Source organism: Staurois parvus, unplaced genomic scaffold, assembly GCF_062004578.1.
Source record: "Staurois parvus isolate SC_StPar_1 unplaced genomic scaffold, SC_StPar_1.0 ptg001787l, whole genome shotgun sequence".
Taxonomy (NCBI): Eukaryota; Metazoa; Chordata; class Amphibia; order Anura; family Ranidae; genus Staurois; species Staurois parvus.
The window spans coordinates 1,212,501-1,232,500 of NW_028319583.1; the positions used below are offsets into that span (position 1 = coordinate 1,212,501).

Sequence of the window (20,000 nt, forward strand, 5' to 3'; positions counted from 1 at the left end):
TTGCTCGCTGGTACCTGCAGATCGTTGGTCAGGAAGGATGAACAGAGCTGTGTCTTCGATGTCGGCTCTTCCTATCATTGTGAAGCAGAATTCACCAAGCGTTGGATTGTTCACCCACTAATAGGGAACGTGAGCTGGGTTTAGACCGTCGTGAGACAGGTTAGTTTTACCCTACTGATGATGTGTTGTCGCAATAGTAATCTGTGTACATAGACACAGTTCTGTTGTGACAGGGGGAGGGGGGGGGCGTCATGAATCATGTGTCTCTGCAGAGCTAAGAACACGATCCATTACTTCCCATAGTAAAAGCACCACCTAGTGTACACCAAGCACATAGCTAGGCGCACACTTAACCCTTTGATCACCCTAGATGTTAACCCCTTCCCAATCAGTGTCATTAGTACAGTGACTAGTGTATATTTCTAGCACTGATCACCGTATTAGTGTCACTGGTTCCCAAAAAGCGTCAGCGTAAAAATGTCCAACACAATATTGCAGTCGAACTATAGGTCGATGATCGCCACCATTACTAGTATAAAAAAAATTATTAAAAAATCCAGTATATGTTCCATAGTTAGTAGAGGCTGTAACTTTTGTGCAAACTATAATCAATCAATATACAATTATTGGGATATTTTTTGCCAAAAATATGTAGCAGAATTAATTTTGGCTTAAATTTCTTAAGAAATTTGATTTTTAAATTTTTTTTAATGGATGTGTTTTCTAGCAAAAAATTAAAAATGTTTTTTCCCCAAAAAAATTGTCACTTTTTTTTATTTATAGTGCAAAAAGTAAAAACCCCAGCGGCGCTCAAATACCACCAAAAGAAAGCTGTATTTGTAGTAAAAAGGACATCAATTTCATTTGGATACAGCATTGCATGATCGTGCAATTGTCAAAGTAATGCAGCGCCGTATCGCAAAAAATACGGCCTGGTCAGGAGGGGGGGGGGGGGGGTAAATCTTCTGGTGGGCAGGTGGTTAAACAAATGTTGATGACTGTCAGGAAAAGTGAAGTAACCCTAACTACATGACATTTGGCTTGCTAAAGCACTTTGCATTGTATACCCTTGCCTTTTCTAATTAAAAAAACAAAAACAAAACAAATCCACCCTTTTTATTTTACATCGTTTGTATCTCAGTGCTGCTGATCTCCTGCAGCATCTCTGCAGCCCCTTTGTCTACATGCACTCCAGAGGTAGCTGCATGGCATTTCTCAAGATGGGTATCCTGATGGTGACAACAGCGGACCAGAACTGCTACTCCAACAACTCTACAGTTATCGCTTACCAGGAACATTGTCTCCAGCATTATGGCAGACGGGGGACGTATATGGAGGGCTTCTATTGAGCTTGAGATCGAGTCCATAGATGGAACGTGCCTCATTGATCCATGCAGATAGCTAATAGGGGGGGGAAAGCAGAAAAAAATTCAGTCAAATGACCTTACATTGAACATTCCAACCAGTAACTGACATTAACTCAGCTTTTATAAAGTGATTACAATTAAAACAATTATCTGTGTTTTTATAAAAGTGTAAGTTCACCCTTTCAGAAAAAAAAAATAAAAAAGGTGAACCAACTGCAAATATCCTGGTCAGCAATGCAGACCCCGGTGGACCAAGTGACTGTGATGCCGGTGTAGTGGTCCATACAACGCAATGCCCAGCCCTTGAGTGAGTACTCAACATAATGCTTGCAACTTCGCTCATTGGTCAGCACAGCCATGTGACCATGTTGACCTATAAGAAGGGCAGTTGAGGCTTCTTCTGATTAAACAAATGCTTCTTATTGGTCAGTGCGGTCATGCGAACCAATAAGGGCTTGCTACTGCGAGGATTATGATGGATGCTCACTCCATGGCTGTGTATTGTGGAGTATGGTCGGCTACACTGGCAGCATAGAGTATTACTAGGCAGCAAGTGAGCATGTTGTCCCTGAAGTTGATGCGTTGAAAGCAGAAAAAAGCTGAACAAGTATTTGAGTGACTTTGACAAGGGCAAAATTGTAATGGCCAGACGACTGGGTCAGAGCAGCTCCAAAACTATGGATGATCCCGCTCTGCAATGGTCAGGACCAACCAAAAGTTGTCCAGTGAAGGAAAACCGGTGAACTGGTGACAGGGTGATGGGCGGCCAGAGTCATTGATCAAGGTGGGGAGTAAAGGCTAGCCTGTGTAGTCCAATCCAACAGAAGACCTACTGCAGCTCAAATAGCTGTAAAAGGTAATTTTGGTTCCAATAGAAAGGTGTCAGAGAACACAGAGCATCGCAGTTTGTTGTTTATGGGGCTGCATACCTGTAGACCGGTCAGGGTGTCCACAGCCAGAAGCTCCTACAAATGGGCACGAGCTTCAGAACTGAACCACAGAGCAATGAAAGAAGGTGACCTGGTCTGATGAATTCAAGAACGGCTTTAGGGACACAACACGTTTGAGGCGTTGACTTGGCCTCCAAATTCTCCAGACCTCAATGCAAGCAAGTATCTGTGGAATGCACTGGAAAAACAGATTGATCCCTGGAGACCCCACCTCGGACCTTACAGAGCTGAAAGAAACTGCTGCTAACGGCTTGGTGCCAGATATCCCAGCATAGCGCCAGAGGTCTAGCGTAGTCCATACATTGGCAGGTTATTGGAGGGGTCATAATGTTATGGCTGATGAGTGTAAAAGTGTTATACTTTACTTTGCATGCTAGTATGAAATATATTTGATCATAGGTCAACTATAAAGAGTTATTCTGCCCCTCTGATCATGAATGGACAGCAGCAGTATGCATTGTGCATTTCTCTGTCAAATGTAGCCGCAGACCGGTCAGGGTGCCGATACTGACCAGTGACCACAGCCAAAAAAGTCTACAATTGGCACATGGCCATCAGAACCTGATCAGCACCTCAATTATCCTTCTCCAATCTCTTGAATATTTAACATCCTACTGGGACTGTGAACACTCTTTGTGACGGCCATAGCAAGTGGGCGGAGCTGGGAACTCTGCAGCAGCCCATGGCAGGTAAAAGGCGGCAATGATGGTGACGATGTAATCTGCCACCGCCTACCAAAATATCAGTTACTCTGTCCGTTTTAAGAACTGGCAGCCACTCAGCAGAGGCACATACATCTGACATGGGTGACAATACCCTCTGTGTAATGCATACCACTGATCCCTAACAAGGGACCTTTGACTGGAACAAATCCCGGGAATCCCCCAACAATGGATTATTATTCCATACAGTGAAACACCTTTTCTATCGGAATGTAAAGGTAGCCGGCACCAGGGAACGGGTGAAACTGGATAGCAAAAGCAAAGCTACACATAGAGCTGACCTATAGTAACCTCCATTAATTGGGTAATGTAAGCTCCCTCTTCTGCAGAGGCCGGGGGTTGCTGGGTAATAAAGAGATATTGATAGCAGTGTAAAGTTACAGAGGGTTTGAAGAGGAGTCTATGCTGAAAAGCACTGCTGATGTAACTCTATCCAGTGTGCAATAGCTGCTGACGAGACACAAACCAGCGATCATGCCAGAAGAGCTTTGGTTTACAAGTGCAAGCGCAATACCCCAAACGTCCATTAGATGGCACTCCTATTCTGCAGGTTTAATGACATGAAACTACCTGCTCACCTCCTGCGTAAAGGAGATTTGCAAATCCCGGCACAGCTCTGCATTCCTTGACACGACACAGCAGATCCGATATTTCCACTGCAATGCCAAACTATAGCTAGGTCAACAGACTAACGCGGGCCATAGATGGGATGAAAAACGGCCGAAAATTGGCCAAAAATAAATAAATAAAAAATCAAGCGATTTTCGGATCTTTAGTGCTGTAATCGGTCGGCTGTTTTTAGTGATTTTTGCCCTTTTGGATTATCGGTCCTGCTGGAAAATAATCGGCCAAATTTGTCGTTCTGCCGATTTTCGGGGCAATGATGGACAAATCTGCCGATCTTTTTCCGATTTTAAAAAATGCGCATGAGCAGTGACATGAAAGAAGAAGGAAGAGAAGAAATGGGAAAAAAAATAGAATATGAATGAGAAGAAGAAATAGAATATAAAGAGGAAGAAGAAATAGAATATGAATAAGAAGAGGAAAAAGAAGAAATAGACTATGAAGAAGATGAAGGAAAAGAAGAAATAGACTATGAAGAAGATGAAGGAAAAGAAGAAATAGACTATGAAGAAGATGAAGGAAAAGAAGAAATAGAATATGAAAAAGAAGAAAAAGAAGAAGAAAAAATAAAAGGATTTCAGTCCGATATTATATTTGACATTTAAAAGTATAGCAACATTGTATCTATTTGTATCCCAATAGAAACATCTGTATCCGAAATGGATACAAATAGATACAATGTTGCAACTTTTTCTTCTTATTCATATTCTATTTCTTCTTCTTCTGCATATTCTATATAATTGCCGGCCGTAGACGGGACAAAAATCAGCCGACTTTTTTTCACCAATGGTGGCAACGTCGGCTGATTGAACGACCGGTTTTCTCCCAGTCTATGGCCTGCATAAAGCATTATTACAATTTAGTATATTGAATATACTATACAACTCAAAGCCAGGGGCGGGCTGACAACTCATAGGGCACCGGGCAATAGGGAATCATGGGGCCCCGGGTAATAGGGGATCATGGGGCCCCTGTGTCCTTGCCCAAACTCAAAAAAGCCTATGAAAAAGGTACCAGGGGCATCTCATGGGGCCCCCTACTGACCCCGGGCCCTTGGGCAGTGCTCGAATTTCCAAATGGTCAGTCCGACCCTGCTCAAAGCCCAATAATAGTTTAAAGCTGGACTCCAGGAATGTCATCTAAATACTAGAATTCTGCATTCTTTCTTGAATCTCTGTTCTGCATATTTCTTCCAGATCTGTGCAGTAATCCGGTGTGAAATATTGCCTCTGTAATATAGACCGCTCCCTGCTGCTCTCTCTCCTTGTGCAATGTGGCTGGTCTTGTCTCCACCCCCTCCTGTAGTTTTCTGCAGCCTGTAGTGGGTGGAGTCTATTGGGTCCCTCCCACAGTTCTGCTCTCTGCACAGGTTATGTACAGCACAGTGAGGATGTCACAACTACTTTTACAAGGTTATATCTGGGTTTATAAAAAGGCACACAAAGTAGACTTACAACCTCTGTGGTTATGGAGAAATATATATTGACAAAAAAATTGTGCCTAGAATTTAGCTTTAAAGTGTTACTAAACCCCCAGCAGTACAATCAGTCTGTATATGCAGTAAAGCATGCTTGTTATACTCACTGTGGAACCCAAGGGGTTAATCCTCTGCATTGTGTAAAAAGGTCCTTTGATCCTGTTTTCTCTGCCCCTCCTCTTGTTCAAATGTCCGCGCCTTATCTCCTGAACCCATAGTCACATGCACATGTTCAGTTTCGTGTGTATTGCTAGAGATCCTCCCCTTCTTCCAGTGTTTCCTTCATCTCTTGATAAGACATATTGTGTGGAGACACACTGCACATGCTCAGTTTAGTGTGTATTGATAGATTTTTTTTTTCTTAGGAGAGTGCATGTGATCAGCACAGGGCCAATCAGAGCTGTCCAGACAAAGGTCAGGGGTTCTGCATCCTCCTAGAGCAGACAGAAAACTCCTCCAAGCTTTAACCAGTGCTTTGTTGGACACTGATAGAAGTCACAAGACTGCTATCTACTGCTGATGAGAAAAGGTATTTAGCAGTTTATATTTACAAAAATAATTGCGTTTCCATGTTGTGTGTACTGTGTGAGACCGGATATAGTGAATGCAGGGTCCAGGGAAACCAGATCTAGTGAATGCGGGGTCCGGGGAGAGCGGATATAGTGAATGCAGGGTCCGGGGAAACCAGATATAGTGAATGCAGGGTCCGGGGAGAGCGGATATAGTGAATGCAGGGTCCGGGGAGAGCGGATATAGTGAATGCAGGGTCCGGGGAGAGCGGATATAGTGAATGCAGGGTCCGGGGAGAGCGGATATAGTGAATGCAGGGTCCGGGGAGAGCGGATATAGTGAATGCAGGGTCCGGGGAGAGCGGATATAGTGAATGCAGGGTCCGGGGAGAGCGGATATAGTGAATGCAGGGTCCGGGGAGAGCGGATATAGTGAATGCAGGGTCCGGGGAGACCAGATATAGTGAATGCAGGGTCCGGGGAGACCGGATATAGTGAATGCAGGGTCCGGGGAGACCAGATATAGTGAATGCAGGGTCCGGGGAGACCGGATATAGTGAATGCAGGGTCCGGGGGGAGCGGATATAGTGAATGCAGGGTCCGGGGAGAGCGGATATAGTGAATGCAGGGTCCGGGGAGACCGGATATAGTGAATGCAGGGTCCGGGGAGACCGGATATAGTGAATGCAGGGTCCGGGGAGACCGGATATAGTGAATGCAGGGTCCAGGGAGACCGGATATAGTGAATGCAGTGTCCGGGGAGAGCGGATATAGTGAATGCAGGGTCCGGGGTTTAGCAACACTAACCCTTTCACTGTCATTTTTTTTTTTAAAAACAGACGATTCTCGACTCTCAGAAGAAAGCAGTCTGGCACCTACGGCTGTGCCCAATAGCTTCCACACACCCCTGGTAACATTTTACCCCAAAGCATGAGCAGCCGCCATGTATCTCAGGCTCCTGTCGACGATCTTCAGGCCCAGGCCCAAGTCCGGCATAGCGGGTGCTGCTGGGTAAAGTGGAGGGACAAGGGAATCATATGTTCGCTTTCCTCCCCTTCTTGTTGCTGACCTGGAAGCGACGTGAAAAAAGTCCCTTTCAGGCCCCCCTGTCAGTTTCCCCCGGCAGCATGGCTGGGAAAGAATGTAACGCAGTGCAATCTGCTTTGCAATACATGCAGTGGAGCACAGGGGATACATCCGAGGTCTTTTAGACCCCGGAATGTCTCATTAAAGAGAACCTGTCACCAAAAAATAATCACATAGGGCATCTCCTATGTGATGAAAAAAAAAAATGTAAGTAAAAAAAGAAAATTCTATTTATTTGTAAAGAAGTAATGTTACACCCAAGGACATAAAATTCCTCCCTCCCAAAAAAAAAAAAAAAATTTGAGTCTCTCCAAATTTAAACACACACACGTGTTGGGGGCACCTATGCATGAAAACATTTCTTGCGATACACGTTACATGTTGCCGTGCACGCCGGAGTAAGAGCAATATTTACAGCACCAGAACACCTCTAACACTACACTGATGACCTATAGGGGGATTTTATAATGGAAAATATAGGGTACTGAAGTTGGTCCCCATTTCCCGCATGCATGAAAATTAAAGGCTTGACATGTTGGGTATCCATTTACTCAGTGCAACCTTATCTTTTACATTTGACCAAAAATTGGGTAATTCATTGCATTTGTGTGCCCTGAAGATAAATTTAGAGTATTTTTAATCAAAATTCTGCATTTCCTATTATCATGTGACATTTAAACTACCACTATTTTACCATCTAGGGTGCCTGCTTTCAGAAAATATATGCTTTTGGGGGTTTATTGTAATATTCAGGCCCAAAAGGATTTTGTTTTTAAACGTGTGCAAAAAACGGCTCTGGCAGCGAAAGGGGCTGAAGGTATATTTTAAAGAAGCGATTCTCTTTCGTCCTACAAGAGGCTGGAATTTTCTGTATAATTCACAGAGATGTCAGTACTAGGTTTAAGCAGAGAACCACACCGACCCTGGTAAAGGCCCCCCTGTACTCTGTCAGTATGACCTTGTCCCTGCACACAGACACACATTATCATCTCCAGCAGAATCCCAGTCTCCCGTCACAGGCCCTGAGGGAGTTTGGAAATAGTCCTCTTTTATAAACAGTCTGTAGGTTTCCTCACTAATCCGCAACCGCGAGGAAAAAAAAAAAAAACAAAAACTGACAAATCCTGCAGAGCTGGGAAATCCTTAAATGGCCATATTAAAACAAGACACCTCTGTGTAACGACTGAATCATCTGCAGCAAAGAACATCCACCTTGTTAGGACATGGCTGGAGCAGAGGTTCCTCAATTCAGTGCTGAACAGGACCTTAAAGGAGAAGGACACCTAATATTTTTCTTTTGATTGTGAGATGAATGGGAGGTGCATTGTGTGCAATGGCTAACTTGATGCCCACAACCCAGAAAGTATGAGTGGACAACCACTATTTTTGATTCATGGAACCAGTTTTGACATTATTTGAATTGCACTGTCATGAAAATGGAGAATCTCAGGCGACGTAAGACAGGAATCTCTCCATCTTCTCCCTGTTCAAATGCCAGTAGATCTACAGATGCAGGGAACAAACTCATTGAATGACTTGATACTCCAGAATCTACTAGGTCTGATATATCTGCAGTTGAGTAGGAGGACCTTTTTGCAGAATGAACATTGGTGATCAGTGGGAAGATCATTCCATACATTGGTGGTCATTGTGAAGAATACTCCTTACATCTGTGGTCAGTGGGAAGAAGGCTCCTTACATCGGTGGTCAGTGGGAAGAATGCTCCTTACATTGGAGGTCAGTGGAAAGAATGTCCCTTACACTGGTGGTCAATGGGAAGAATGCTCCTTACATTGGTGGTCAGTGGGAAGGAGCATGTAAGGAGCATTCTTCCCACTGACCACCAATGTAAGGGGCTTACATTGGTGGTCGGTTTGAAGAATGCTCCTTACATTGGTCGTCAGTGGGAAGAATGCTCCTTACATTGGTCATCAGTGAGAAGAATGCTCCTTACATTGGTCATCAGTGGGAAGAATTCTCCTTACATTGCTGGTCAAGGAGGAGAATGCCTCCTACATTGTTCAGTGAGAATGCCCCCTACAATGGGAAGAAGGCTCCTTACATTGGTGGTCAATGGGAAGAAGGCTCCTTACATTGGTGGTCAATGGGAAGAAGGCTCCTTACATTGGTGGTCAATGGGAAGAAGGCTCCTTACATTGGTGGTCAATGGGAAGAAGGCTCCTTACATTGGTGGTCAATGGGAAGAAGGCTCCTTACATTGGTGGTCAATGGGAAGAAGGCTCCTTACATTGGTGGTCAATGGGAAGAAGGCTCCTTACATTGGTGGTCAATGGGAAGAAGGCTGCTTACATTGGTGGTCAATGGGAAGAAGGCTCCTTACATTGGTGGTCAATGGGAAGAAGGCTCCTTACATTGGTGGTCAATGGGAAGAAGGCTCCTTACATTGGTGGTCAATGGGAAGAAGGCTCCTTACATTGGTGGTCAATGGGAAAAAGGCTCCTTACATTGGTGGTCAATGGGAAGAAGGCACCTTACATTGGTGGTCAGTAGGAACAATGCTCCTTACATTGGTGGTCAGTGGGACGAATGCTCCCTACATTGGTGGTTAGTGGGAAGTGCACTTGTTTCAGCATCCAGTGCAACTCATTGCTATGAAATGGCTTTCAAGTAATGGCAACAGTGAACTGTGCCTGTACAATGTGTGTTGTAGTTTCATCTGGAGGGTGCAATGCAGGAGCACAATTGGGAAACATTCTGAGGATGGATGCTTTGCCTTTCTCAGGGAGGTTTACTGATGGTTACAATAGTAGACCGAGCCTGTGTATTTTCCATTGGGAGCCTGCTTGACAGAGTGACAACGCAGTCGAACAACTGGGAAACATGAACAGATCATTGTCACCATATAACAGGAATTGCATAGACAAGAACCCTCATGGCAGGATCCTATTTTAATGAAAGCTGCAGATTTACAAAAAGCTAAAAAACGACTTTTTAAAGCCTGTACAAGACTTTATTGTATGGCAGTGGTGTCCAAACTGTGATTCTTTGCTTGCCTGTATCTGGCTCTTGGGGCACTATTCCTCCAACTGATACCAAAGAGAAGTCTTCATTCCTCCCATTAAAACAACTGACAGGGCAATATTCTTCCCACTGACACCAATGATGGGGCACTATTCCTCCCACTGAAAGCAATGATGGGGCACTATTCCTCTCACTGAAAACAATGATGGGGCACTATTCCTCCAATTGACATCAATGATGGGGCACTATTCCTCCCACTGACACCAATGATGGGGCACTATTCCTCCCACTGACACCAATGATGGGGCACTATTCCTCCCACTGACACCAATGATGGGGCACTATTCCTCCCACTAATACCAATTCATATTGTAAAGCGCTGCGCAAACTGCTGGTGCTATATAAATCCCGTATAATAATAATAGCGATGATAGGGCCACTATTTCTCTCACTGATATTAATAATAGGGTACTATTCCTCTCACTGACACCAATGATGGGGCACTATTCATCCCACTGGCACCAATGATTGGGTACTATTTCCCCAACTGTCACCAATGATGGGGTACTATTTCCCCAACTGTCACCAATGATGGGGTACTATTTCCCCAACTGTCACCAATGATGGGGTACTATTTCCCCAACTGTCACCAATGATGGGGTACTATTTCCCCAACTGACACCAATGATGGGGTACTATTTCCCCAACTGTCACCAATGATGGGGTACTATTTCCCCAACTGTCACCAATGATGGGGTACTATTTCCCCAACTGTCACCAATTATGGGGTACTATTTCCCCAACTGTCACCAATTATGGGGTACTATTTCCCCAACTGTCACCAGTGATGGGGTACTATTTCCCCAACTGACACCAGTGATGGGGTACTATTTCCCCAACTGACACCAGTGATGGGGTACTATTTCCCCAACTGACACCAGTGATGGGGTACTATTTCCCCAACTGACACCAGTGATGGGGTACTATTTCCCCAACTGACACCAGTGATGGGGTACTATTTCTCCAACTGACACCAATGATGAGGCACTATTTCTCCAACTGACACCAATGATGGGGCATGGTTTACTTCCACTGCCCCCCCTTTCCATAAAGCCTGAAAGATACTAAACCCAAAATACGTTGCTTAGAATGTTTGGAGACCCCCTGCTGTATGGGCTCAGATCTACTTTAACTATATTCAAATAGGAACACCTCCTCTTGCTTTAAAAAGAAGAAAAAAAAATCTTTTTATTCTACAAAACGCTGACATTTGGCTCACGGGGGCTAAACTGCAGGGATTATTTTTCGCATGCTAAGGAGAGAGCATCTTGACCCCCGTTTCTCACTCTCTCCCCCATGAGCTGTTAGCCTCCGACAAAAGGGTCAGAGCTATTTTTAACAGCTGCAAACAACAAAAAAGTCAGCTCTCCCCCCTTCCATTTGCTCCGTGACTTTCCAACATCTGTTAAAACTCTTCCCGAGGAAAAGGTCTGAGGGTAATTGGCAGCCAGTCAGACAGCGATGCCATGCGCCTAGATGTGCAGGCTCGTTTCCGAAATGAAGACAAAAAAAAACTCACTTCACAACAAAAACAAAAGAGCAACATCGAGAAGCCGGGAGAGGGGCAGAGATTGAAAGGTCTGGGCTTTGTGTCGGAGAAAGGTGGAATGACAAAGGGAGGGGAGCAGGCAGAGCCCAACTGCAAAGTGGAACGTGGAATATACCTCTCTAGACTGAGGGACAATATGTGACTGTATGATCCCAGCAAAACCAGTATTTACTGGTACAAAAAAAACAAAGAAAAAAACAAAAAAAAAAACCCCAAAGAAAAATCATTTAAAATTTTTGAGCTGTAAATGTAATTTGCTATAAAGTGACTGTAAACCTAAATTTATTATTTTTTTTTTTTTAAATAACAAACATGTTATACTTACCTTCTCTGTGTAATGGTTTTGCACAGAGTAGCCCTGATTCTGGAGTCCCCCCCCCCAGCACTCCTAGCCCCTCCCCCTGCTGAGTGTCCCCATAGCAAGCTGCTTGCTATTGGGGCACCGTGGGTGCAGTCCCGAACCAAACTGTGTGTTTCCCTCGATGCACACAGAGCGTGGCTCAGCCCTATGACACTGAAAGTGCACCAGGTGATAACAAACATAGACCCTCTTATACAGAATCAGTCTGCAAGGAAACGGCAAAACAAAAAGCTATTTCTTCAGAGAAGAAAGATATGAATCTGCAAAAAAGTTTGTTGATGCAGTAGTAGACCAAAGCCTTTCCAAAAAAAAAACAAAAAACCTTTGGCATAATTGTGTAGTATGCATTGCGTGCTTGCACATTATGAAATACTTACCTTAGAACAGGGGCGGGCTGACAACTCATGGGGACCCCGGGCAATAGGGGATCATGGGGCCCCTGTGTCCTTGCCCAAACTCAAAAAAGCCTATGAAAAAAAAGGTACCAGGGGCATCTCACGGGGCCCCCTACTGACCCCGGGCCCTTGGGCAGTGCCCAAGTTTCCAAATGGTCAGTCGGCCCCTGCCTTAGAACCAAACCCTCCAGTGGTGCATCGTCACCATTAACAGGGCTTCCATCTGCCCCCAGTCTTACTTCTGGGTTGGCTGGCTCCAGTCCTCTGAATGGCCTAGCTGCGATGACATCACTCCCACGCATGCGCAAGGGAGTCATGGTTTATGGCATAGAGCTCTGAAGAGAAGGCACAGCTATGCCACCCCTTCAAAGTGCATGCGCCGGTGATGTCACTGGCTGCATCCAATGTGAATATCTTCTAAACACTGCAAGTTCAGGGATATTCACTGTACATATTACAGAGAAAGAGTAAAGAGGCGGAGTTTACTACCGCTTTCATTCTTGCGATGCACACTGATCACTCAGAGGGCATTGTGGACATACACTTTAAAAAGAGTTCAGCTTTAAGCACCGGTAACTATTTATTTCAGGTACTTATATAGTGCCATCAATTTACGCAGCGCTTTACATATATATTGTACATTCACATCAGTCCCTGACCCTCAAGGGGCGTACAATCTAAGGTCCCTAACCCTCAAGGGTTGTACAATCTAAGGTCCCTAACCCTCAAGGGGTGTACAATCTAAGGTTCCTAACCCTCAAGGGGCGTACAATCTAAGGTCCCTAACCCTCAAGGGGCGTACAATCTAAGGTCCCTAACCCTCAAGGGGTGTACAATCTAAGGTCCCTAACCCTCAAGGGGCGTACAATCTAAGGTCCCTAACTCACATTCATACATACACATACTAGGGACAATTTGGACAGGAGCCAAAAACCTACCAGCATGTCTTTGGAGTGTGGGAGGAAACCAGAGTACCCGGAGGAAACCCACGCGGTCACAGGGAGAACATGCAAACTCCAGGCAGGTGGTGCCGGGGTTGGGATTCGAACCAGCGACCCTAGTGCTGCCAGGCAGAAGTGCTAACCATTTAGCCACTGTGCTGCCCCACTTTTCCTCCTAACTGCAGCTACTCCGGTCGGGCCAAAAGACAGACTTCCTGTAGCAGTCATCAGGAGCTGGACTCTTCCCCAGCTTGACAGATTGTAGGCCTCTCATAGTTTCTGGCCAGAGCATGCAGACTGTACAGCTGGATAACAGATTCTGCTTTTAACTGGTTCCCACCCAGTCTATTATAGAATGACCGCTGAGTGGGACCTCTCTAGTTCCGGGAGGGCATCATATGACGTCTTCCCATTCTGGGCGCACAGTGTGGCGATCAATAGTGAGCTGCATACCTGGGACACAGCGCATCACCTATCAGGGTAAAGAGACAAAGATGTTGGCTCTTTACCATGTGATCAGTGGTGTCCAATCACAGCTGACCACATGTAAACAGATGCTGGTTATCGTATCCTTTCCTCAGCGCTGTGATAAGCGGCTTTCCTGTGACAGGGACATTTACACTGATAATCAGTGCAGCCTATCCGTGTCCATCAGTGCAGCCTCATCTGCGCCCATCAGTGCAGCCTAATAATGCCCATCAGAGCAGCCTCATCTGCGCACATCGGTGCAGCCTCATCGTGCCCACCAGTGCAGCCTCATCTGCGCACATCGGTGCAGCCTAATAGTGGCCATCAGTGCAGCCTCATCTGCGCACATCAGTGCAGCCAAATAGTGGCCATCAGTGCAGCCTCATCTGCGCACATCAGTGCAGCCAAATAGTGCCCATCAGTGCAGCCTCATCTGCGCACATCGGTGCAGCCTCATCTGCGCACATCGGTGCAGCCTAATAGTGCCCATCGGTGCAGCCTCATCTGCGCACATCGGTGCAGCCTAATCTGCGCACATCAGTGCAGCCAAATAGTGCCCATCAGTGCAGCCTCATCTGCGCACATCGGTGCAGCCTCATCTGCGCACATCGGTGCAGCCTCATCTGCGCACATCGGTGCAGCCTCATCTGCGCACATCGGTGCAGCCTCATCTGCGCACATCGGTGCAGCCTCATCTGCGCACATCGGTGCAGCCTCATCTGCGCACATCGGTGCAGCCTCATCTGCGCACATCGGTGCAGCCTCATCTGCGCACATCGGTGCAGCCTCATCTGCGCACATCGGTGCAGCCTCATCTGCGCACATCGGTGCAGCCTAATAGTGCCCATCGGTGCAGCCTAATAGTGCCCATCGGTGCAGCCTAATAGTGCCCATCGGTGCAGCCTAATAGTGCCCATCGGTGCAGCCTCATCTGCGCACATTGGTGCAGCCTAATAGTGCCCATCGGTGCAGCCTCATCTGCGCACATCGGTGCAGCCTAATAGTGCCCATCAGTGCAGCCTCATCTGCGCACATCAGTGTAAAAGAAAAACTATTTATAACAGAAACAAAGAAAAGGGTTTCTTTTTTCACAACTGTCGGTCTGATTTTGTTTGTTTAGCAAAAAATAAAAACCCTAGTGTTTATTAAATAGCACCAAAAGAATGCTCTCTTTGTCCCCCCAAAAATTATAAAAATTTACTTTGACTAAGCAATTGTCAAAGTGCGACAGCTGTGAAAGCTGAAAATTGGCCTGGGCAGGAAGGGGGTGAAGTATTGAAGTGGTTAATAAAGCAAAAAGGTGGATTTGATCAACAGTCAACACAATACTTTTAACTTCTAAGTTGCAGCAAGTCGTAGTAGTGACGGACAAATACACTCTTTTTGGTCCCACACAACTGAGCCTATCAGCCTATTTCCCCTTCGACAACACTGAGCGAGCAAGGGACAACTACCAACAAGTCTGGAACAAGTAACATCTATTCAACGCTGTCATCTGAGAAGCTCCTGGAATCCTTCATGGGAAGGACTTGTTGGCTGAGTTATGGAGACATTCCATGCAGGTGCTTACCATTTAAAGAAACAAAAAACTGAAAACAGTTCACTTACTAATAAAGTGCTATTTATAACACTGGCAAATGTGTATGCAAAAGATTCCAAGGATGTGGGATATCCAACACTACATGGTGTCAACATAATGAGAACTGTGGTAGGAAAGCGGAGACCTCAGTTTATTCCTCGATAAATGTCCCAGTACTGGTACTCTCATAATGAGTAAGACCACACTTTACCAAGGTGTCTGGTTGTGGCATGTGACTTCACATAGTATCTAAAGGTTAAGGAAACTTTCCCACAAAAGTTTTTACTCTTTTGTCTGCCTACCACTGCCCCCTCCCCCCCTTCAAAATCTCTGTACTTGCTTACATCCAAGCTTCAAGGCTTGTTGCATGGTTTTGACCCTGCACCAGCTTCTTGATAGAACATTGGTGCCTGTACAGTTTGGCCCCATAGGCTTCTATGCGGCCTGTAGACCAATAGGTTCCAATCCATCTACCAGCCCTACTGGAGTCTATGGAGCCAAACAATGCTGGCATAAAGGTCGAAGCAAGAAGCTGGAAGGATGATATAAACAATAACGCATGGCTCAGAGTGAGATCTATGGAAGTATAGCGATTTGATTGGGGTGGGGATAGGCTGAGCTTGACCTACCTAAGGGATGGGGGGGAAAAAGGGTAAGGAAACTTTGCGAGACCCTTTCCTTGTCCTTTAATTTACCCTGCTTATGAAATATTTTCAGATGTGTATTTCAAAATACGTCCACCATCATTTACTCCATTCATTTAGATCAATGGTGGCCAAGTTAGTAGACATAAGGAGCCTCAAGTGAGATTCCAGGCATCACCCCCCAATAATATTCAGTATATGTAATGTTACAAAAGACTGACAAGAATGAGGACACACTGTAGGAGACTGTCAGAGACTGAAGACCCATGTGGTAAGAGACTGGAGACACACTGCAGGAGACAGACTGAAGACAGCGTGTGCTGCATTCACTTTTGGCCCTGTCGTGATAGGGTCACTTTAAATAGGACTGCTGGAGATTACTACTAAACGCCCTTTAAATAATATATATATATATATATTTTTTTTTTACACATCTAGGTGTTCTCATGTTATGACGTGTTGTATTATTTAATGTGTGTGTATGTTATTATAAATTAACTCATAACTTAAAGTGTTACAAAACCCAGAACCCCGCATTCACTATATCCGGTCTCCCCGGACCCTGCATTCACTATATCCGCTCTCCCAGGACCCTGCATTAACTATATCCGGTCTCCCCAGACCCCGCATTCACTATATCCGGTCTCCCCAGACCCCGCATTCACTATATCCAGTCTCCCCGGACCCTGCATTCACTATATCCGGTCTCCCCAGACCCCGCATTCACTATATCCGGTCTCCCAGGACCCTGCATTCACTATATCTGGTCTCCCCGGACCCTGCATTCACTATATCCGGTCTCCCAGGACCCTGCATTCACTATATCCGCTCTCCCCGGACCCTACATTCACTATATCCGCTCTCCCCAGACCCCGCATTCACTATATCTGGTCTCCCCGGACCCCGCATTCACTATATCCGGTCTCCCCGGTCCCTGCATTCACTATATCCGCTCTCCCTAGACCCCGCATTCACTATATCTGGTCTCCCAGGACCCTGCATTCACTATATCCGCTCTCCCCGGACCCTGCATTCACTATATCTGGTCTCCCCGGACCCTGCCTTCACTATATCCGCTCTCCCACAGTACACACATGGAAATGCAATTATTTTAGTAAATATAAACTGCTAAATAACATTTCTCATCAGCAGTATATAGCAGTCTTGTGATTACTATCACTGTCCAGCAGAGCACTAGTTAAAGCTGGTAGGAGGAGTTTTCATTCTCCTCTGACTGTCCTACAAGGCTGCATGAGCCCTGACCCTCTGCCTGGACAGTGCAGATTGGCCCTGTGCTGATCACATGCACCCTCCCAAAGAAAAAAAAAAAAAAAACTTTCTAGCCATACACACTAAATTGAGCATGGGCAGAATGACTCCTAGAACTCTGTACTATCAGCAGATGGATTGGGGACAGTAGAAGAGGAGGATCAGAGAAGACAGGATCAAACAGCCTTTTTACACAATGGGGAGGAGTACTCCCTTAGGTTCCACATTAAGTATAACAAGCATGCTTTACTGCATATACAGATTGATTTTACTGTTGTGCGTTTAGAAACACTTTGAAGGCTAACCTTTGTATAAAAAAAAAAATCCATATATTTTGCAGGTAAAAAAGTGAAAAAGAATGAGGACGCACTGCAAATCATTGCACCCGCAATCAGTGGCTCATGGGTGCAATGCCCTGCAGACAGTCAGCACAGCCCATATGGGCAGACAGTTACTGAAAAGCTGGAAGAAACAATTAACTACAAGGATGCTTACCCAGTGCCCTTGTAGTTCACTGAAAACTACAAGCTGTCTGCCACGGTGGAAAACAGGACTTGTAGTTCATTCACTCACAGAATTCTGTGAATGAATGACATGGCACTGAGGGTGAAGCACCGCACAGCCCACTGTTTTTAAAGAGGAACTTTATCTATAATAACCTGATAAAAAATAATGTTCATTAGCATGGAACATACATTCCACATTAATAATTATGCTACCAAAATTTGTGTGCGCTGTAAATTGGTCCCGTTTCTTCTTGCTGGAGGCGGCCATTTTGCTGAAGCCCAGAGCCCCTGAGCAGCAGTAAATTTTAGGCTGTCAGCAAATCAGCCTCTACATTTTCAGCACAGTGCCTAAAAACAGAGATCTGCAGAGCAGGGTGAGACGGTGTATTACTGGATTTTTAACAGTACAGAAACTTATTTTTAATGTTTTACATAGCTGTACCTACAAAAAGGCACCAGCCAGAAGGAATTAAATTTCTGACTATAGTTCCAATTTAAAATGTGACAGTGGGTGCGGGGAGAAGATCTCACACCCGCTGCCATAGAGGAGTGGGGGGAAGATCTGTTACTCCAAAGTAACATGTTAAACCCTAAATATACATGCAACATGTAACATGCTACAAAAGGTGAACTTATCCTTTAATGCTGATCTATGAACATCACCTTTTATCGAGCATAAAATGTAAAGCTGCACATTTCAGAAAAAAAAGTAAATCTTGCATTAAATAATAGAACAAAGTGTGGGTGTGAGTATCTCTGCGTTCAAGAAGAGACTGGAAGCTGGAAAGTCAATTCTCCCCCTGGCTAGGCACCCTCCCCATAGAGGTGAGCCTCCGCAGAATACCTGTTGGTGCTGGCCTTTCGTGATAAGGTTCCACTTGGAGAGGCGGGTGGAGTCTGGTAAATGAAATTGTAATCGGAGTTCTTCAGATCATGTATCACCTGTTAAAGCACAAAATGAAAGAGGACGGGATCATTTCTCACGAATTCTCAGGTCAGGAGGTGGCTCAGCCGGTACAGAGCACACACTGCCAAGATATTAGGCCTCACCACATGAATGTATACACAGAACACATATTTTACATTTTTTAACGTTTATAAAAGTTTTAAAAAAGCTTTGCAAACTCCAAGCGGGCTTTCATGTGTTTTGCACTGAAGAGAGGCCTCTGTCTAGGCAAGACTTTGTCAAACTTTTAAACACAGAGGAACCCTTGAAATAACTTTTCCAATTTCAGGGAACCCCTGCTAAAAATGACTAGAACTACAACTCATGATATATTGTGATGTCAGTGGGAAGAATGCTCCTTACACTTGTGGTCATTGGGAGGAATGATCCCCTTATAGATAGCTAAAAGGATCAATGGTGTCAGTGGAAATTGCTCATTGCTTAACCCCTTCCCGCCGGCGCCTCCTGGCCCTTTAAGAGGAGTTTCAGACGCCGGGAGGCGGGGTTTAGGGATCATGTGACCGCCGTGACGCATCGTCACGGCGGTCACATGATCGGGAAAGGTCCCGATCGAAAGAGCGGACCGGGACCTTTCCGTGAGTACCACACATGTGTGCTGGGAGCGCGCAGGGCGCACGCTCTCAGCACATATGTTTTTTGTTACATGAACGCAAATGTGCGGCCACTCAGCGCCTAGGCCCAGACGCTGGGAGGCCGCACATTTGTGTGCGGCTGGCGTAAAGGGGTTAAAGAACACCTAGAATCCTCTGGAGGAACCCTGGAGTTCCATGGTACCCTGGTCTAGCCACTCTGCCAAAAAGCCCAGATTGATGCAGGGCTGCAGTGACGGCTGACCTTTAACCGTTTCCGCATCGCCCTATAGCAGGAATACTGCTACAGGGCGGCACGAGTGCACAAAAAAAGTGTATATGTGACTTTGCATTTCTGGGTAGGGGGCGCGCGTCCTACCAGCACTGCCATTCGCGGCCTCAGCTGTCAATCACTGGGTCATGGCGGGTGATTACTCGCCGGCACCCAGTGATCGCTCAGTATCTCCGACGGGGGGAGAGACCTATTTGTAAACACAGATCACTCCCCTGTCAGCTCCTGCTAACTGCTTTGTATGGCTCTGCACAGCAGAGCCATACAAAGCAGTGTGCTTACAGTGGTGAGCGCACACACAGCATACTGAGAAACAGCACACAGTTAACCCTCTGATCGCCCCAGATGTTAACCCCTTCCTGCCCAGTGCCATTAGTACAGTGTCAGTGCTTTTTTATTAGCACTGATCACTGTATTGGTGTCACTGGGGATGTCAGTAACACCAAGTTAGTTCCCCCCAGTGTCAGAATGCCCACCGCAGTCCCACTATAGGTCGCTTATACTAAATCCCAGTATCTATGCCGCTATAACTTTGTAAACGCTATAACTTTCACATAAACCAATTAATTTACAAGTATTGGGAATTTTTTTTTTTTAGCAAAGACATGGAGCAGAACACATTTTGACCTAAAGTTATGACGAAATTAGATTTTTTTACTGGACAATAGCAAAAAGTCAAAAAT

At 45.5% G+C, this 20,000-nt stretch overlaps 1 protein-coding gene across 1 annotated transcript in view; it reads right to left on the reverse strand.

The window, feature by feature from the left end:
* Positions 1–20,000, reverse strand: part of LOC149434285 (protein MTSS 1-like) — a 234,247-nt gene that overhangs the window by 23,080 nt on the left and 191,167 nt on the right. Inside the window, exons 9-10 of the mRNA XM_089663857.1 lie at positions 18,334–18,431; positions 1,290–1,401 (exon numbers count right to left, since the gene is read on the reverse strand). Of these exons, the coding sequence (XP_089519983.1) occupies positions 1,290–1,401; positions 18,334–18,431 (210 nt within the window). The remainder of the gene's footprint in view (positions 1–1,289; positions 1,402–18,333; positions 18,432–20,000) is intronic.